The sequence below is a fragment of the Diplotaxodon limnothrissa genome, linkage group LG15, assembly GCF_057381915.1.
Source record: "Diplotaxodon limnothrissa isolate DT_005_m linkage group LG15, D_limnothrissa_male_GT1.1, whole genome shotgun sequence".
Classification (NCBI taxonomy): Eukaryota; Metazoa; Chordata; class Actinopteri; order Cichliformes; family Cichlidae; genus Diplotaxodon; species Diplotaxodon limnothrissa.
In genome coordinates this window covers 44600287-44622282 of record NC_140610.1, presented here as the reverse complement: position 1 = coordinate 44622282, position 21996 = coordinate 44600287, and the positions used below count along the sequence as shown (strand labels likewise).

At 40.4% G+C, this 21996-nt stretch overlaps 1 protein-coding gene across 1 annotated transcript; it reads left to right on the top strand.

Annotated features, from left to right (window-relative positions):
- The first annotated feature begins 11107 nt into the window (after window positions 1-11107).
- On the top strand, window positions 11108-18617 carry LOC146618121 (interactor protein for cytohesin exchange factors 1-like). Its single transcript, XM_085373038.1, has 8 exons — window positions 11108-11266; window positions 12362-12435; window positions 12630-12701; window positions 13378-13433; window positions 14854-14942; window positions 16917-17172; window positions 17250-17422; window positions 18417-18617. The coding sequence occupies exons 1-8, from the start codon at window positions 11108-11110 to the stop codon at window positions 18615-18617; spliced, it is 1080 nt and encodes a 359-aa protein (XP_085229164.1).
- The last annotated feature ends 3379 nt before the right edge of the window (window positions 18618-21996 follow it).

Here is a 21996-nt window from a genome sequence, read left to right as displayed (position 1 = left end):
TTGAACTGCCAGTCATGGAAATGGACACTACTAGAGTCCAAGAATGAAATTATGATGGAAATAAATAGATCTGGTTTTTGATCTGTTTAGTGTTGAATTAAAACATTTCTCAGCATTGCTTCTTTTTTTTAACATTGAAAATAAAGGTTTCACGTGTTGACCATCCAGATTTAAGGCAAAACTTCTATTTTGGGGCTTTGATCTGAAATAACAGATTATAGCATGCTGAATCTGCTGAAGATGAAGCTGGTTTTTGTTTTCAGTAGACTTCTTGTTTTGTTTTTTATTTTTTTTTAATTTTCAAAACTTATCAGTGGATTATCAGAGCCTTAGCGTTTATGATTGTTGAAGTATTTTTCTAGTAAAAACACCATTTGTAATTAAGGAGCCATTAGTGCCTCTTTAGATATTTTGGTTTGTATGCATAATATGGTTTCTAAAAATGTTTTTATCTTTTGTTCTTTTCTCAAAGAACTTAAGATTTGTATACATTTCTAACGTTATCAGGGACATGAAAGTGTTAAAAAGAAGAAAAAAATGCACATTTCTTTTTAACAGAGGGAACACGGCAAATAAAAACAGTGAAATGATTAACCAGTGTTTTAGTACAAGGATTATGATTTTATGATTTCAGAAAGCAGTTCAAAAGCTACTCTACCTGAAAATATGCTGCATCCTTTTGTAATAGCTCAGAATGTAAACACTTTGATTTATTCTTTGTGCTAAAAACACAAAGTAAAGAGAAAAACTTGAACCCTGACACAGAGTAGACTTGGTAAATATATTATGGGGTGGAACAATTCTGAATCCGAAACTGAAATCGGGATAGAAGCATCCCCAGTATTGCATTATGGTTCCAACTTGTCGTACTGTGGAAGCTGTGATGTTTAAACATTGAGGTAATAAATGAACTGGAAGCATAGCACATTTAGTGTAATTCATTTCATCTCATGATCCAGTCATGATCGAGTGATCAGGCCACTGTAGCTAATTGTGGTTTCAGTCAAATCTATTTTACACCCCTAAAATAGATTTAGAATTAACTTTGATAACAGATTTAATGGATTTAAATACATTTGAAGTATCTAATATAAGGTTTAATTATCTTTGTCATTTGGCAGATTTGTCTGCAGGAAGCTGACAGAAATTTTAGGTATACTTAAAAAAATTTTTTTTAAAAATGATTACTTTCTCATCTCAAGTATTTGTTTTTCTTTTTATTAATGGACTCAAGAAAATGTATATTCTCTTAAGAAATTCTTTGCAGGTTTAAGGTTTCTATAATGAAAAATTTCCTGAGGGCGTTCCTCAGGGAACCTTTCTGGATCCACTGATATTCAAGAACTGTGGACTTAAATGTTGTTGTTTTTTTGTTTTTTGTTAAGTCTTAACTTTTCTAAAGGGTTTTTCTAATTCACATTATTTGCTTTTATACAAACGAAACCTTATGCAAGCATTATAAAAGATTCTCAGCGTGTATAGAAAAATTTTAAATGTGTTTGTGAGAAAATCTATAATGTGTCATTTTAAAAGTGAACATAAATCTCTTTACTTTAAAAAAAAAAAGTTTAAATGAACACACAATAGAAAACAAAGTTGCTTCATTGTGAATGCTTTTGGAGGGAGTTTGTGTTACAGCTTTACTTTTTTTGGTAAGTGGCCTGTATTTGTATAGTGCTTTACTAGTCCCTAAGGACCCCAAAGCGCTTTACACATCCAGTCATCCACCCATTCACACACAGGTGATGGCAAGCTACATTGTAGCCACAGCCACCCTGGGGCGCACTGACAGAGGCGAGGCTGCCGGACACTGGCGCCACCGGGCCCTCTGACCACCACCAGTAGGCAACGGGTGAAGTGTCTCGCCCAAGGACACAACGACAGAGACTGTCCAAGCCGGGGCTCGAACCGGCAACCTTCCGATTACAAGATGAAGTCCCAACTCTTGAGCCACGATTAAAGAAGACCCGCTTCTCTTTTCCTTTTCTTCCAAGTCTTCTGTTCCAATTGTGGATGTTTATATTATGTATACTGAGAGGTGATAACACGAACGTGGTCATGTTAGGCTCAGAACCACACCCGCCACCATAAACTGAAACTCGGTGAATTAAATATAAACTCCAAATCAAATCACAAACACATAACAAAAACTAAGAACCCAGAAAATCCAGAAAAAATCTGATACATAAAGATTACAAAGATTACAAAACTCAACCAACACCATAACATCAGAATCCAAACTTGACTAGAAATGAACCAAAACTATAAAAAAGAAGAGTCCAAATATCAATACAAAGTAAAAGCTCAGGCACAAAACCCAGAGTCCATGACATAAGTAAAAAATGTAGGGCGTAGTTGAGTGAGGTAAATGAGTTTTGTAGAGAAAATAGAAGTTTGACACCATCCTTTATTTTTGCAGAAAAATTAATAGGATTTTTTTTCATGCTTCTGTAAATATATAAATAAGTTGTAGAGCACGTGAGGTGCCAACTGTAATGCTGTGTTTGAAGTGGGGTGTTGCAGAATTGATCTAAATGTATAGTAGCCATAAAGACGGAGGAGTTAAAATGCCTTGTTTCAGAGGGAGGATGAGGTGTAGGAAGGCCCAGTGGTGAAAAATGAAAACCTGGAAGTGGAAATGGGCGGAACTGATCCCTTTTAAATCAGCTGAAGTGAATAAGGGGTATACATTTATTTATTTTCCTCTAATGGCCACTTTTGGCAACAGCTGTTTAGCAAAGTTAAAGTGTTGAAGTTCACTTGTTTCTTGATGATCTAAAGTGAAGCTGGTTTGTAAAGTTGTCCTTTTGTCAAACTTCATGCATCATAATCTGATTTTGCTCTGTCTGATTAAGCACAAACGGTCCCTCTTCAGAGCTCTGTGTTTTGTTGCCTCTGTAATGCTTTGGAAAAATAAAGTGCAATTTATTTTGAAACTTTGCGTTCAATATTTTTATTTTTTGGAAGTTATAGCAAAGCTTATAATTTATATATTTTTTAATGTTAAATTAGCAGCTGGATTATAATGATAAGTATTAAGCTACAAAAACATAAAAAAATGAATTTGAGTGCAGAGGGTCAGTAGGGTCCTTGGTTCTCAAAAATGTGAGGAGCACTGATATTCTATTAGTACCTGACAGTCATATGAGATAAAACATTTGAATATATATTTTAGAAGAAGCATTTTAATTTGGTGACTGCAGATAATTTAAATACTAACAAATGACAAAACCATTTAACCCATGCTGTTTATGTCCTGTCCTAGATTCTGTTTAATATTGATGATATAGAAGTTTCATAAACTCCCCAAACCTCATGTATCAGTTATGATACCCCTGCTGTTACAGGGTTAACCTGCATTTCTGCAGGCGTTCCTGAGCCCATGCACCAATTTCCATGACAGATTTGTATTTTTTTAATGCAGTGATGCCTGAGGGCATGAAGGTCACTGGCATCCAATAGTTACTTTCATCCTTGTTCTTTGCACACGGAAATTTCTCCAGATTCTCTGAATCTTTTCATGATATCATGTAGTGTAGATTATGAGAAGGTCAGTTTTTCATTGAGGAACCTTATTCTGAAATTAAAGATGCATCTTTTTTGCAGCTCGTAGTTTTCATGGAATATGATAATGTATTTGTCAGGCTCCGGGGGAGGCTGGAGCCTGTTCCAGCTACCAGTGAGCAAGAGGCGGGGCATACTCTGGACAGTTGCCAGTCTCTCACAGGGCTAACAGGATATTATTTAAATATTTGATAGATTTTTATGTTCCACTGGGAACAAAATATTGGCTCATGAGATTTGAAAAATCATTGCATTTTGTTTTTTATTTACATTTAACACAATGTTGTAGCTTTTTGGAGTTGTGTTATAGCTGCAGATAAACCTTCATAAGAAAAACTGAGATGACCATGTTAGGAATATCTCCTCCCACTGACTCAAGAAAAAAACTGTCTGACACCCATCTGAGCTCACAGAAAACTTGCACATTCACTGATTTATTTATTTTGTCCGATTTTAATATGAACATCCACCATTTTAAGAGTAGATATATGACAGAAAACAAGAAAAGGCAATAACAGGTCCACTTTAATCTGTTTAAATGCTAAATCAAACTTTAGCTTTTCTGGTGTTTTTTATTTTATTTTTTATAAATAATTAGTGAATTCTGTTGTTTGAATCGGGCTTTGCTGTGTTACAAGATCAGTGTCAATGAAGCAAAGTGTAAGCTGTTCATTATCTGGTTCTAAATGAGCTAGTCCCTCAGGTAATAATCTTAAAGGGCACATATGAAGCTGTCAAAGACTAACAGCGCCATCTCGTGGACCCTGTGGTGAACTGCAGTTTGAACTTATGCCTACTATTAAACTCTCATTCAGCTCTGCAGCTGTGTAATAGACAGACTCAGGTGTATCTTTAGAATAGTCCACATTTTCTTCTGTAATATTTGAGTGGATGCTCAGGAAATTTGTAGCAAACAAATGTTTAGAGCTAAAATATGCAGACTGGTGCATGAACACATTTCACCCCACTATAGTTGGCAATAAGGCGGCCTTGAAGTTTTATTTTCTGCTACAAGAAGGCTGAATGTCAATGACATGTGTCTCTTTGATTTGACTGTAAGAGGGAAATGGTGTGAGATACTGAAGTCGGATGTCTCCACTGTAACTAAACAGCACTGCATAAATTTGCTTAATTTCCTGAAAATAAGTTTTATTTTCTACAGAGCAAACGGGAAGTTTCTGAGAAACAGACGAGGGCATAAAGATCACGAAGAGCACCGAAACAGGAAGGACGCTGTGGAGTCTGAGTGGTGCGTTTATGTAGAGCGTGAGTGTGATTTTGTGACTTTGTGGTCTGCTGATGTGTTAACATAACTTCTCACAAGCGGAGCACACTTCAGTTCCTCCTGTGCTGCGCGTCTGTCTGCAGGAAACGCATTACACTGCCGGACACCCAGACTGCAGGTAAGGGCGCTTGTTTCGGCAAAGTTTCTTGCTTCAGTCCCCCCTCTGTTTCATTTGGCGCGTGTACAGAAACCTTAGCTAGACAGAGACATGTAAAGTTAAGACTAACGAGACCACAAACATCTGCCCAGTCTCATACAATTAGCGGTGAGTCTGTAGAGGGTTTTTTGTTTTTTTTTTGGTGACCGAGGTAAACTGGTTTTAGAGTACACAGGAAAAACAAAAAAAGGAACCGCTAACAGATGAAATATGCAGCATCATGCAATATCTCTAATACTGTAAACCTCTAAAGTGCAAGGTAAAGTGTTAAAAAACAGACAAAGAAATCAAATTTCATTATATCATATATTATTTTTAGCTGTTTTGGACCTCACAATTACACCACGTGATCTTTACAGGTATGCGTTCATACATTTTCCTACCAGAAACTTGTGATTCAGTGCAGTTGCATTTATACAGCATCCCATGAAACTCTTTTATATTGTAAGGTAAAGTAAGGTAAGCACTTGGTGATGGTGGGGAAGAAGAGACCTCCAACAGAATCAGGCTCAGGAATGGGCGGCCATGCTGTGACTGGTTGCAAAACGATGGGAAAAAAGACCAAAAAACAGGATAAATAATTCAATGTAAATATTAATACATGTTCAGCTATAAATGCATGTGGAGTGGAAAAGAAGTGCACAGTGCATCATGGGAAGTCCCCCAGCAACCTGAGCGTATAGCACACATGTATACCACCTACTAAACAGTGGAACATGACACCCACAGAGATGTTGTATACTCAACTTTGGTATCAACATATTCATGATCAGCATGTCCAGGATATCTTTGCCTTATCTTCACAGAGATGAAACGCAGTGTAAAGGCTGAGGACAAGTGAAGTTTAAATATCAAAACAGAACTCGGACCAGGAAGTCCGCTTAGCCTACTTGCAAAGTCAGCAATTATAAAATGTCTTGCTGTAGCAACCATGATTTAAGGCATGCTTAACACAAAAAATCTTTTTAATCTTACAGGAAACACACACACGCACACAGAAAATCAGTGTTTCCTGTAAATTATGCTTGCTAATTAAGGAAAGGCAAAGACTTCAAAGACATCAGACTGTCTCTAAAACCTACAGACTCTCCTATACCTGCACACTAACAACTGAATTTACATAATTTACACAGAAGTGACTGGACAGTACATGGAGACTTCTGCATACTACTATGACGCATAAATTACCACCCCTGTTAGAAGTGAAAGGTTAAACCTGAAGTTTCCCCAATAACTTATACAGAACAGTGCAGAACTGTGATGCCCCTCCCTGCCCTATCCTATTTGTGTGAATGTGTTAATATTCATTAAACCAACTTCCACACTGTGATATAAATGAATACATAACTTCATTTCCTCTTCCTTTCTGTTTGTGTGAGTGTATCTGACATCAGACAGCTGACATGAGAATGTTGTCAGCTGCTGCAGGTCTCTCTTCCATCCTGTCTGGCAGCAGTCTTCTTTGCTGTTTGTGTTTTGCTAGTTTTGGGTAAATACCTAATTTTGTACTTAAGCAAAGCTTCTTGCCACATACCGTGCGCACATTTAAGATGAATGGGGGATCATCCCGGATATTCACACCATGTTAGTGTTTGGGCCATTGTTGAAACCACCTTTCCTTGTCGTTGCTAAATGCTAAATTAGGTAGAATGGCTTTCTTGGGTCAGGCTTAACATTTTGTTTAGATGCGTTACTTGACTCTTGAGTTAAGCTGCTCTTTTACCACAACTTAACTTAAGTTCCTATTTTTGTTCCTATTTTTGTTTGGTACATATACTCATCTGTTCTCTTCTATAACCACATAAGTTCATGAGTCATGTATTCCTTTAGTAGGTTTACTTGAAGTGAGCTTTTAATGCTGGTAAAACTGGTGTGTAAATACCCGTCATGCATATCTGTCCGGAATCAAGGTTTGGGATTAGTGTGGGTGGATTACCTGGGACTTGTTGTTTTTGTTTGTTTGTTTGTTTTTCATTTTACATTGAATATATGGTTACCCTATTCAAGAAAAAAAAAACTATTTAATGCTCACGTTCATGGTCTTCATGCCTTTATTACTCCAGCATAGCTCTCCTCTCTTACCTGTCTCACCTACCTGTCACTTCCTCTGTAGCCTGGCTGTGGCTGTGTCCCAATTCAGGGTCTGCACGCTTGAAGTATGCACACTACACATACGTACGTACGGTGCGTACTATAAGTACGAGCAGTGCGGAAGTGAAGCAACCATGATACTAACTGCGAGAAACGTTACATACAGCTTTGTTTGACAGAAATGAAGGAGAAAAAATGTTTTGTTGGTCATTCATTTTTGTCATGACATCACTTTGATTAGTTGAGTATCTGAGGCTGAAACCACGGGACTATAAAACATGATTGTTGGGCTTCATTCCTGTACTGAACAGTCATTTCAAGATTACTTAGTAAATAACAATTAGCTAATGTTGTTCATGAGACTAAAGTCATCTCACTGTGGTAATGTAAATATATATATATATATATATATATATCCTTCAAGCTCGGGTCCTCTACCAGAGGCCTGGGAGCTTGAGGGTCCTGCGCAGTATCTTAGCTGTTCCCAGGACTGCGCTCTTCTGGACAGAGATCTCCGATGTTGTTCCCGGGATCTGCTGGAGCCACTCGCCTAGCTTGGGAGTCACCGCACCTAGTGCTCCGATTACCACGGGGACCACTGTTACCTTCATCCTCCACATCCTCTCGAGCTCTTCTCTGAGCCCTTGGTATTTCTCCAGCTTCTCGTGTTCCTTCTTCCTGATATTGCTGTCATTCAGAACCGCTACATCGATCACTACGGCCGTCTTCTTCTGTTTGTCTACCACCACTATGTCCGGTTGGTTAGCCACCACCATTTTGTCCGTCTGTATCTGGAAGTCCCACAGGATCTTAGCTCGGTCATTCTCCACCACCCTTGGGGGCATCTCCCATTTTGACCTCGGGACTTCCAGGTTATACTCGGCACAGATGTTCCTGTACACTATGCCGGCCACTTGGTTATGGCGTTCCATGTATGCCTTGCCTGCTAGCATCTTGCACCCTGCTGTTATGTGCTGGATTGTCTCTGGGGCATCTTTACACAGCCTGCACCTGGGGTCTTGCCTGGTGTGATAGACCCCAGCCTCTATGGATCTTGTACTCGGAGCTTGTTCTTGTGCTGCCATGATTAGTGCCTCTGTGCTGTCTTTCAGTCCAGCTTTGTCCAGCCACTGGTAGGATTTCTGGATGTCAGCCACCTCCTCTATCTGCCGGTGGTACATACCGTGCAGGGGCCTGTCCTTCCTCGTCTCCCTCCTCTTTCTTGGGTTTCTGCTGCCATGCCATGCATGGTAAGGAGCTTTCTTGTCTTTATGTCAGTAGCTTCTATCTCCTCCTTTGGCCAACTTATTATACCAGCTGGGTACCTGATCACGGGCAGGGCGTGGGTGTTGATAGCCTGGATCTTGTTCTTACTGTTCAGCTGACTCCTCAGGACTTGCCTGACCCTCTGCAGGTACTTGGTGGTTGCAGCTTTCCTAGCAGGCTCTTCATGGTTCCCATTCGCCTGCGGGATCTATGTCTGCAATGTTGCCTTCTGGTAGCTCGATCCCCTCAGTTCTGACTTCCCTCTCTTTGTTATCATCCGACTACACTTCTCCAGCCCGAATGTCATTGCTGTATATCCTGGTAGTGTGGATCAGTGAATCGATGTCTCGTTCACTTGCATAGATTCGCATACAGCTTGATGTCATCCATGTACAGGAGGTGGCTGACAACTGCTCCATTCCGTAGTCGGTATCTCACTGGTTCAGGCCTATGCAGAACAGCAGTGGGGACAGAGCATCTCCTTGGTAGATCCCGCACTTGATGGTGACTTATGCTATGGGCTTGGAGTTGGCCTCTAGTGTTGTACACCACATACCCATTGAGTTCCTGATGAAGGCTCTTAGGGTCCTGTTGATCTTGTACAATTCTAAGCATTCCTGTATCCATTAACATCATCTAGCAGACCTTCTGAGGGTACTTCACTTAATCTTGGTAACTGGCTACAGGGGATCCAGGTCTCAAGCTTGGCCAGTTCCTCTCGCACTCAACGATCCTTCTCCTATTGCACTTGGGGCTTACTTGCATAGTAGCATTCCAACAACGCCCTGTTTTCGTCTCTTGCCCACTGATGCCTTCTTGTTCCAGTAGCCCACTTCTCGTCAGGGTGCCCTGGTTCCTCAACACCTGACCTTGTTGAACCGGGCGACGTCCGAGCTTATCCCAGGGTTAGGGATAATACTGATGAAGACTTACACCTGGTAGTGACATAAATTTTGGATAGAAAAGAGAGAGAATTTATTCAAAACATAGACAAAATTGAAAACCTTTGCCCACTGGGGCAACAGGGGCCAAACTTCACTTTGAGTGAAGTTTGGCTCATGTGAGAAGAGAGCAGCATTAGTTCCTATTTTTGTTTGGTTCATATGTTTTTTTGTTCTCTATTGTAACCACATAAGCGTATGAGTCGTGCATTTCTTTGGTAGGTTGACTTTGGGTGTTAACTTTCTGTGCTGATAGAATTGCAGAGCATTAATGTTAGTAATATGAGAGTTAAGATTATATCACAGATGTTACAGAGTAAAATGTCGCAGTTGGGAAACTTGCCATGCAGATAATGTAGCATATGAAACACACTAAATACCCCACTCTGTCAGTATAAATATACAAAAAGGGTCAGACAAACACAGAAAAATGACTCTATTAGTGCCACCTTTGAGCGGGTTAAACAAGCAAACCCCAAGGATGGTAAGGGTCCACAATGGCACTCTGCACCTTTGAGATGGTCCAAATTTCAGATATACTGAAGGTTATCATGGTGGCACCTCTGATCGCATTGCACAGGTCGACTTTTTTTCTAGTTTGTTTTGAAACCAACAAATAAAAAAATGAAAGTTTACAAAAACAAAAAAGGAAGAAAACGTTGCTCTCATGGCTTTTGTGACAGATGCTCTTCAGTGGGGTGGGTAGAAGTCCAACAACAAAACCCAAACCTTGCAAGCATAACAGCTCAAGCATTGTGTCTACAGGTAAAACTATGTTTTGAGATGATTCTTCAAGCAGTTTGGCAGAAAACTATCAACATGCATCAATTCTAAGTCATCACTGATCCTAATAAAAGTAAAAAAAAGTTTTATCTTATGACAGAGTGCCTTGCTTGTTCTCTGTTGTTATTAGAATACCACAAATTATCTGTCAAGACTTCCTGAAACTTGTTTTTATAGAAAATGAAAGGGCAGACTCAACAAAGAAAGAATGAAACCGTCTCATCTGTATGAGTTGATCAAAAGAGACAGAAAAGCAGCTCAATGATGTTGTTTATTCTAAAATTAGTGCCAAAACCGAACATCAGAGTGTGCAGATAAACCGGTAAACAGTGGAATTAGGACAGCATGATTTAAAAACATTTGCACTACCCAGGCCTTTGTATTTTTAGGACACACTGAGGTCTACAGAGAAGATCAGGAGTCTGTTTGAAAACTCATAAATACCAAATCAGGAAACCAAAAGTGGCTGAACATAGGATGACCACTGCACCGAGGCTCTGTGGGTTTCAGCCTGCTGCTCACAGCTGCAGGCAGCGTGGGGCATTTGACAAACGTGACACAAATGTACAAATTTACTTAACTGCTTGTTAAGTAAAACTAAAATAAGTTTCAATCAATAAAATAATGTTAAAAGTAAATTAAAAATGGAAATACAGGAAGATAAACTGCAAGAAGAACAGACAATGAAAATCTGTCTAAAAAGATAAATGTATAATTTAATAAGGAGCTGAATAAATAAAAATGGATATACAATAAAATAAAAGTCAACAATAGAGGTAAAATAAATACAGGTGAATAAGTTAAATATTGTACATTAAAGTGTCTCAGGTCTTATAGCTGAAGAAATAACTCAATAAATCCAATAAAGTAAGCAGGTCTGAAATTAGTAAAAATAGTTGTCCAGTTGTCTGAGTACATGTGAGGCCCCTAAGGAGCATCATTGTTGGATGGCTCCTCCCTCTGATCTGAAGATCTGAACCTGTAACCTGCCTTCCTCCTTCTCCTGCAGAGTCTGCAGCCATGAGTCGGCGTCGGGTTTCGGTCAAAGACCTGGGAGCGGTGGACTGTCAGGGATGGCTGTACCGGAAGAAGGAGAGCCGTAGCTTCCTGGGAAGCAGATGGAAGAGATACTGGTTTGTCCTGCAGAGGAGCTCTCTGTACTGGTACAGTAACGAGATGGTGAGCCACAGTTATCTCACAGTTAAGCCCTACAGCTCAAACAACGTGCAGTAGAATTCAGGTCTGACATGTGCGATTAGCATCAGAAAATCTGTTCCCGGTTTGCGGAGACTTTGCAAAACTTGAATGAGCACTGTATTCTTAATCTTGGACTCTATTAGAGTGTTTTTGCATGATTCATAGTTCAAAATAATCCTTCTTTATCTTATACTCCTCATTTGATCCTCTATCCTTATTTGAGCTGCCCACCCTACCTTGAAGCTAGCTTGATTCTGATTGGTTGCCCCTCTTAAAAGTTTAAATAGAAGTTGGGTGGGGCTTTTGGTGTCTGAGTTGACCATATTATGGGTACCTAACTCTGTGACATCACGCAGAGATAAAAAGTAGACCTAAATATCTGAGTGCTGAAGCTCACAATGTTTACCTGTACACACAGTGACCTCGTGAAACTTTCGGATATGATGTGTCAGACAATTGCATGAAAGTTGCTCCTAAAGCCACGAACATGCCCAAGATATCTAGTTTAAAGTGGAGGGGAGCTCTAAATAGATTTTAAGTGGCTGAGTTATACATGAAAATAACCTTTGCAGTTGAAGTCCAAACTGTTGTTGAAGCAGGTTTTAACATGGGAGTCTGTGGGGCCTGACTCACTGCTGAAGTGAGCCTTAGAAGAAGTGCTGCCTGTGTGTGACACACATGACATCTTTTAGAAAAATAAATAACTAAATTACGTGGTTTTGAAATTTTTTAAGTTTCTACTTTGATACAAATACATTAATATTCCATATAAATGTGTTTAAATAGAAACATCTCTTATATGTTAAGAATCATATGTAAATCCCTTTATCTCTGTGAAGCTGTAAATTTAAATAAGCATATAGTCAAACCACACTAAGACACGAAGTAGGTCAAACTGCAACCAAACAGACAGATAGAGCACAGTCCACAGCGATGTGCATCCTCTGGCTCTGACCACTGACACTTTGCTGAGATCACACAGGAACCTGAGATACAGACACATTGTTTTCTGCAGACTTCACTGCATTAAAGTGTTTCTCATCAGGTTTTCTGAGCTCTTTTTGCTCCTCTCTGCAGGCTGAGAAAGCTGATGGATTCATCAACCTGTCAGGCTTTACCATCGAACAGGCCAAAACCTCCAGGAAGAAATAGTATGACATGTTTTGTTTTTTTAAATTTTCCCCTCTTAAACCACAAGACTTTTTGCTGTTTGTACACTCTCTGTTGCTAAAGCATCTTAAAAAATGTCTCAGTGGTGAGAGATCCGCTGCAAGGCATTTGTTTTCCACATCTTCACCAACTGCTTTATATAGTGCATTGAATTTACCATTACTTTGTGTTTCAGTGTCATAACAGCCAGTCATCCTAATGTAGTGACTATTACTATTGGTGCTGAGAGCTACATAGAAATGAATAAGTGAGTACTTTTAACCCATTGTTATTATTTTATCATATGTCATTGAGTTGACTGATACTGCTTCTCTTTATTTCCTGTCATTGACTGCGTACACTTACAGGAATGAATTCTTCTATAAAATATGACTTTTGACAGTTTTTATACACTTGGTGCTGAATGATGTTATAGAGATTTGGATAGAGATGCCCCTCCCATCTACTGTTTAAACCTTACACATGGAGCAGCCAATCAGAGGTTGGCTTAAAGGGGGTCAGTTCAGTCTAGTAATGCATGTGATGCTGGAAATCAGCATCTTAGGCCCACTTTGAGGGTTTATACCAGCAGAAAAATGTCATTATAACTTTTCAAACTGATCCACATAAGGCAGAAACTGTTGAGATTTTGCAGACATGCTTGTCTCAGAATGTCCTCTCCTGACTTTAGTGGCTTAGTCTTATAGAAAAGAGTGAAGCCTAGAATTAGTGACATTTGCACTTCAGCCAGTGGTGGCTGAGAAACTTTGCTCTGAACTAATAAGTATCACTATTCTGTGTCAGAAAGTACAGTCATTTCCTCCTCCCATCCTTTTAATGTCATGTTTCTTTTTATTGATTCATTGCAGTACACCGTGTAGTATGTTGCATGTTGTGTGTCATTTGTAGAGTTTAATGCAGTGTGTGTGTGTGTGTGTGTCCAGGTGGATCAGTAAACTGACAGAAGCAGCTGAACTAGATGAGGCAATCAACAGTGAAGGTGAGAGGATTAAAAATAAGAATCTACCAAAATGATGATGGTGACACAGCTGCAGTCTGAAGTTTCACACACTCATGAGCATGACTGTCAGGGTAACTCTGGCTTTTAATAATTTCTTTGAACTCTTTAAATCAAACGTAACATTATGACCACTGACAGGCGACATGAATAACACTGATCATCATGGTGGCAACTGTTAGTGGGTGAGGCACATTAGGGTGAACATTTTGTTCTCAGAAACTGGCAAACATAAAGATTTGAACAACACGGGCCAAACTGTCATAGCCAGACGTCTGGGACAGAGCATCTACAAACCTGCAGCACTTGTGTGGTGCTTCTAGTCTGCAGGGGTCAGTATCTGTCAAAAGGGTTCCAAGGAGGGAACGGTGGTGGACCAGTGACAGGGTCACGGGGGGCCAAGGCTAACTGATGCACGTAGGCAGCAAAGGCTGGCCTGTGTGGCCAATCCAGCAAACAAGACGTTGTAGCTTAAATTCCTGAAAAAGTTTATGCTGGTTCTGATAGAAAGGTGTCAGAACACGCATGGTCTGCATAGTTACAGACCAGTCAGGGTGCCCATGCTGACCCCTGTCAACCACAAAAAGTAAAGAAGAAGGACTACCTGCAAATTCTTCAACATTGCCTCAACTCTACATTTGAAACTTGTTGAAACTGACACATTTGGGTTCTCCTGTGGGACAATGATCCCAAAAACATTAAAACTGATTAAATCAAATTAACATTAAGCTTTTAGAATGGCCTTCCCGAAGGCCTGACCTCAGCCCTAATGAAAATATGTGGATACACTCAAAAGCTCAAAAGTCCAGTTTTTTCAGAGTCATTAGAGATGTGTGCTGTGCAATCCTTCCACTGTGGATGAAGAACTGTGCAGAGAAATCATTAATGCCAAAAAATACCATGACATACTCACGATGAGTGTCTGTAAACGTCTGACCACAGTTACTTCCCACTAATGTATCTCTCTTACAACTAACATTTCACACACTGCACCCTCTTCTTTTCTTTGATTATCCCAGCTTTCCTTTCCATCTTCACAAATTTGGTTTTCTAAAATTTCTTTGCTCATTCCTGTCCCTTTAAAGGAAGGTGGTATTTTTCCCTTTTTCATATATTTTTTCCTTGACACACTTCCTCTCCCTTTCCCATTGCTACATCTTCCTTTCCAGTTTTCATTCCTTTTTTCCCATTTACCCTTTCTCAGTTTTTCCTTCTTTTTTGTTTTTTCTATCATTCTTTCACTCTGATTTTCATCACATCTTCACATGTGTCTTCCCATTTCTTGTCTCATGTTATCTCTTTCACTGATCTGTTGGTCCTCTAGTTTCCTTCACACATCATCTATTTATTTTCTGCTTTGCTGCTTTCTTTACATTGTCTCTATTTATGCATGTGTGTGCAGAGCGCTACAGTGAGGGGAGTGATCAGGATGAAGAAGACTTGTCGTTTTCTTCTCTTGACTCTCAGCTGGATTCAGTGGCCACCCAAAATGTAAGTAAATGCATGAAGTCCATAGAAGAGAGCTTAATGTAAAAGTAAAATAGGCACTAGCCATACTGTAGATAGGGTAATACATTTGGGAACAAATGGTCTTTGGGCTGCAGCATTTTTAGCTGCAGTACCACAAATGACCACTGACGAAAACTCTGGCAAAGTTTGTTCAGGCTGTTGTATTGATTTTGATTGATCGATTTGAAACCATAGTTGGTAACACCAGTTTCTGAAATACCTTGGCATTAGTTTGGGGTGTCATCACGATGCCCATCTTTATCTACACTGATCAATAACATTAATACAAGCTGCACTCTGTGCATGATGAGGCCAAAGAAGCTATAACCTGTGATGTCACGTCCGCCGGCACAAGCTGTTCTTTTGGTGTTGTTTCAGCCAGTGGTGCATTTCTCAATTTTGTGTGAGACTGTGTCGGTTTTCTAACCCCAACCCTTTCTGAAAACAAAAAACCTCAAACTCTGTGATTAGTTTGCGTTCAGTTTTTACTTCCTGTAACAGCGCTGATGTGAAACTTTTGACTGAATGGGAAAACCTATTGTTCAGAAAGACACTGTGGTGGGTACGCACGCTGTAAATGCTGGTTTAAATGGTACGTAGCTGTGGCTATAGCACCATCAGTATTTGAAGCAACCTGTGCTGGTGGGTGTATTGGGGCACTAAAAGCTGAGTACCCAGCTCCTAGGCCTTGTTCCAGATTCAGATCTTCATCTGGAATTCCCCCTCAATTTGGATTTCCTATTCACAAAGTTGGAGCAGCCCAATTAACTCAAAGTTAACAGTGGCAGCAGTGAATGATACATGATTGGCTCTACCTCTCTAAGAACCAAAACAAGTCCTTCTTCACCAACCTTGCATTCATTGTAATTCTCTTCCTTTAATAATTCCTCCAACCCTCACAGAATCCCAGCTCGAACTTCACTTAATTATTCCAGCACACTGATTTCAGATAATCTCAGGATCTTGGCAAGAAAAGTGACTTCTTTGAGTTTTTTTAAGTCTTTACTGTACATCTTTGCTGATTTGATGAAAGCTGGCATAACCTTTACATTTGTGTGCTCCTTTTGTTTCCCTGATGCCTTGGAGGGAACAGTTTCTGCCCGCTGTTGGAGGGTCCTGATTACTCTAAGTTTCTTCCAGATGGTAGTGTCAGCATAGGATTATTTAATGGTCTGTGTGCATGGGCCTCCGGTAAACTTCAATGTTGAGGTTTCCATTCTCCTCAATGTGCACAGCACAGTCCAGAAACAGCAAATTATTATTATCCTTTGTTATATCACTGAGTTGACCTGAACAATGATTCACGTGAACAATTGGTGTCATCCACGTATCTGTACCAGAGGCTAGGTGATGTTCCTTTCCTGTTCCACCTAGCCACTTCCACTTCCTCCATACAAAGGTTGGCTAGAATGGGTAACACTGGGGAGGTCATGGCGCACACATGTCCTGATAAAGACCCACATCCTTTTTCATACCTTGGCACATGATCATTAGTAGGTCAACGAAACTCATGAGCATCATGAAACCAAAAATACAACAGGGAAGATTCAGAGTTGCTGAGCAGCTAGAGTCCTCTGTGAGACTATTTTGACATGTTTTCCTGCCAGAACATTTGAAAAGAAGATTCAAAAAGAGATAAAAAGAGATATCATATTTTTATTTAAAATGGTACACTTGCTCAGTTTAAACATTTGATAGGTATGTTCTCCTGATTCCTGAGTGGGTTTTTTCCAGTTTCCTACCATATTCCAAAGACGTGTATGGGGTCAGGTTGATTGGTTGTTCTAGCATGCCTGTGAGTGTGAACTGTTTTTTCCCCTCTGTGTTAGTCCTGTGACAGACTGACAACTTGTCCAGGTTGTATCTCTCACTGGGATAGGGGTTAATCAAGGGTTAATCTTAAATTTAAAATGACTGAAAACACATATTCTGAAACACTTTCTGCCCTTTTCACAGGGAAACCGTCTTCAGCCACCCTGGGAGTCTTTATCCTGCACCTCACTCCCCACCGTCTCATCAATAATCACTGAAAGCAGAAGCAGAACCAGCTCGGCTGGAAGCTCTATGAGCAAAAACCGAAGACAAAGACCAGTTTCTGAGGGCAGCGGTCGTCTGTCCTGGCTGGACCTCCCCAAGCAGGATGAAACCAGCGGAACACAGACTCCTCCTCTAATTCATGTTAGAGAGGAAAAAGAGGAGGACACAGTCCAGGGTAAACACCTGCAGCTACACGTGGTTATCATGTCGTCTCCTGCTACTTAACCTTACTGATTTTTTTCCTGTTTCCAGAAAAAACGCCAGATGAGATGGAGAGCCTCTACAACCATCTGAAAGCAGCCAGCGTCAATCCAACTGGACAGACATTTCAGAGGGACTTCAGGGCCTCATTTATCCGGCGATGTAAGAATGAAAAAGTCAACGAAAAGGTTCACCTGGTCCGGATACTCAAAAGCACATTAAAGGTGAGTCTGAACTTTTGTCTTTAACTAAATGCCAAAAAAAAATGAAAGGGTTAGGGTACTCAGTTACACGTGCTGTTATCAAGCAGCAGACCCTGGGGCTGAAATGTCAAAGGGCCATCATTCATCAGCTGATGGAGGAATCCAAACAGCGTGTTGATTCCTCTAATGGCTGCTTCAGCCTGGCTCCAAAAGTGAGTCAATCCTAAAAGACGTGTTAAAGTGTCCAATTTTACAGTCGAAATTATCATGTTTACAGCCAGTATAAGAAGCTAAACCACATACTTAGATAATATCAAACAATAAATTCTTTATTTATCCCAAAATTTGGAAAAAATTACTGTGTAACACCAGTTAATTACATAGAAATACACATATACACATACGAATATGATACAGTAAGGAGCTATTCTTGAAAATGAATCCAGGTATCATGGTGGTAAGGATTGTCTGCACCTGTCCTTGAAGCAGCAGAGCTGTAACAGATGTTAGTCTTCGGCTACATGTGTGGTAAGTGGTGCAGAGGGTGTTCAAGATCCTTTATTGTTAACTTAGTTTGGTTGGTGATCAATAATTAATGGTACTCGTGGCCATTGATCAGTGGTCTTTGATCAATGGCCAACTGCAATGTTGAATTGCTAAGCTATCAGCTAATGCTAGCTGTCCTGCATAATACAGGGTCAATCGATGTTGATATGCAGACTGACTATCTAATAAATCCCTAGATTTTTATTTAAGGAGACTACTTCTGTGACTGCCTCTGACTTTATTAACAATAATATCTCCAAACTATCGCTCCCGACCTGAGCTGTTTTCTTGTAGCAGGTCTTTTCTTCTGTAAAACTGGACATTTTAATAAGGGAGTTAATGGGAACTGACCCGCTTTTGGGGACACCCTACACTAAACATTAGAGTAATCTACACCCTGTTTGGATTCCTCCATGAGCTGATGCCTGATGGAGGATCACTGCATGTTTCTAACACTCGTGTTTTTCAGGCTAAAGAGTCCGAGCTGCTGGCTTTGGAGAAGATCCTGAATGAACCAAATCTCACAGCGCTCATGTACAGGGAGTGGAGACTCTCCAACACCATCCTGCTGCAAGATATCCTTCAGCACAACCAGGAAGCGGAGGGTGCCACAAGCCCAGACGGGATAGTGTCTGAGATTTTAGAGCTGCCCAACATTGCTGTACAGTAACGTTATGAAGTCTGAAAGACACTGAAAGACAAAAATGTCTAAACCCCACCATCATCCTGTGATGAGAGGAAGTTGGTTCCTACTCTGGATTGAATAACGATGCTACAAGTTTACTCAAGGTTAACCTTTAAATGCTTTTCACCTCACTTCTTTTCATGCAGCAGATTGGGATGTTTGTAGGTCTTTAAAGCTCAGGAAACACTGTTTTTAATTTCAAGCCAAAACTTTAATTTGTATTTGATTAATGTTTTTTTGGTTTTTTTTTACGATTTGCTTTATTTTGTGGATGTATTTTTTTAATATATAATTTCTGTTTATTTTATTTAAAAAGAGATGACCTCCACCAAGTAGCTTGTGTGACTTTTTTCAGTTTCTTTAGCAGGAATACTCCAAAGGAAATGATGGATCTGCATGATGGTTTTATGTGAAGTGGGGATCATTCCAGCTTAGAAGTGACTAAAGTGTTGGATTCAGCAACTTTTGGAAGGATTCTTTGAAATTGGAAAAAAATTGACATGTTGAGTCACAGCTTCACAAATACTTCCATCCATCCATCATCATTCCCGCTGCTTCACACTCGGCTGTGAACCGTTCCAGTGGGAGCTGGAGGCCATCACTCAATGAAGCCAACAGAACCACATCAGCCGCAAAAAGCAGAGATGAGATTCTGAGGCCATCGAAGTGAAAGCCCTCCGCCACATGGCTGCGCCTTGAAATCCCGTCCATAAAAATTATGAACAGAATCGGAGCCCACCCATATGGAAAAGATATATATAAATCTTATAAAGTTTGTATCTGTCTTGTGTGAAACTTGTATGAAAAGCATACAAGAGTGAAAACAGATATAAGATCCCTTGAAAAATTATATAAATGAAACTTGTATGTTTTGGATACTTACTAAAATAATATCTGAAGGTGGCCACTTTCATGAGTAAATCATATAAGCCTTATATGATTCACTATATGAAGTAGGCCACATCTTATGCAAGTCTTTTATAAGTTTTTTTCTATTTCTTTTCCATATGGGCATCATCCGCCCAGGAACGAGTCCGACTTATTGCCAGCAATGTGAACCAAGCTCTTGCAACGGTTGTACAGGGATCGAATGGCCCGTAGCAATGAGCCAGACACCCCATACTCCCGCAGCACCTCCCACAGGACACCCCGAGGGACACGGTCGAATGCCTTCTCCAAGTCCAAAAAACACATGTAGACTGGTTGGGCAAACTCCCATGCACCCTCAAGTATCCTTGAAAGGATGAAGAGCTGGTCCAGTGTTCCGCGACTGGGACGAAAACCGCATTGTTCCTCCTGTATCTGAGGTTCGACTAGCAGACGAACTCTCCTTTCCAGCACCCTGGCATAGACTTTCCCAGGGAGGCTGAGGAGTGTGATCCCCCTTCTTAAAGATGGGGACCACCACCCCAGTCTGCCAGTCCAGTAGTACTGCCCCTGATCTCCACGCAACATTGTAGAGGCGTGTCAACCAGGACAGCCCTATAATGTCCAGAGCCTTCAGGAACTCAGGGCGGACCTCATCCACACAAGGGGCTCTGCCACCAAGGAGTTGTTTAACTGCCTCAGTGACCTCGCCCCCAGAAATTGGCGGGTCATCCCCATCATTCCCAGACCCTGCTTCCTCCTCGGAAGACGTGTCAGTGGGATCAAGGAGGTCTTCGAAGTACTCCTTCCACCGCCCGACAAATACTTTTCATGTTTAAATTTAAAAAATCTGGTAGACATTAACTCGGTATATGGGCTGGTTCTTATTCAATGCTTTTTTTATCTACTCTTCCTGAGCACTCAAAGCGCTTTATTCAACACGTTCACACATATCCACATCCACCTTTTTCTATGTCTAAGTGCTTTCTATCTAACATTAACACTGATGGATGCAGGAGCAACTCGGCGTTCAGGATCTTGCCCAAGGCCTCGTTGACATGCAGACCGGAGCAGCCAGGAGTCGAACCTTCTATGCCTTAACTTATTGTTGTAAATAAAATATTACAACTAATCTGGATTCAGGAGCCGAGTTCATGCCAGGTGTCCCTTCCAGTTATGAGCAGTGTTAAAGTTTACTCAAAGTAAAAGCAAATATTGATGTTTGCAAAGATTTAAATTAATTTTCAGTGAAAGAAGAGGCGGGATCTGTATATATTTGTTGATACTTTTGTTGTGTGAACAAGTCTGAAGCAATGATTTTACGACAGCTTGTTTTCTACCTCTGAACTCGTTCACTGCAGTGTCGTCTTGAGGATGTCTCACATTTTTATCATCCAACACAAAAATCCCATTCAAGCTGGGGCTGCGGTCGAATGCTCAGTTTGAATCTGCTCATCATCAAGCTGATGCCTTGATTTAACATTTACAATAATTCAGTTTGCGTTTTTACATTCAGGTATAAGATACTTTATCATAGGTGTGTTTTGTTTGTCTCTGAGCGGAATGAAATAACACAATAAGAACATGTTGTATTCAGTCTTCTGACTGCAATACATCTAGAAACTCTAGAAATGCTGTGAAAATATTCTGCTATCAAACTGGTGGAAATGTAGGAACGGGTTCCCAAAAGGCACCGAAAGTAGAACTGGGTCTAAACTGGTGCTGCACCGGTGAAAGACAGGTTTTAAAGTCTGTTAATATTTTGCTTTTTGCTGTATTTATTGTACATTTGCAGTAAAATGTTTGAAGTTTCTCATTTTGTTGAGTCATTGTTTTACGGCACACTGTAGGAACCCAGTACTGACATTTCTCCACATTCAGATTTCAAGTTTGAAAAAGCGATTTTAACAAACTAGTGTTAGGAGGTTGAGGCTCCAACAACACGCGTTATTAAAACTCCTGGATTTGGCCTCTAGATGTCATCAGATTAAAAACAACCAATGTTGGAATCCTGTTTATGATTGAGGGCCACAGGTAAAATGCATGCAGGGGCAACATCAGTATTTATAAAGTGTGTGTATGATGTGTATAAGTTCTTTTCATTAAAAAAGAAAAGAAAAAAAAAGGTTTTCCTTTTAAACAGTAAGGTGGCATTTCTTGATAGCAGAAAAAAAGCTGCTGCTGACAACCCACCTCTGGCACTGGTGCCCTACCCTCAGTTTTAAATGGATATAGACACTGAGGGTTTTCGGGAGGAGCCTGGGTCTAGGTGCGGCTTGCCGCTCTGGGGCGGGGGTACCTGGACCTGGGATATAGAGTATGTTTGGGGAGAGCGACTGTCTGGGCAGTGTCTATTTGTGTCTGTCTACACGTTGGGTGAGTGTCGAGTATTTGGTTGTGTATATGGGGGTGGGAATGCACGTTTGTGTCCGCGTGTGCCTGTTTGTCTGTGTCTATATGTCAGGTTGGGTCTTAGACTCAACCTCTCTGGGTACAT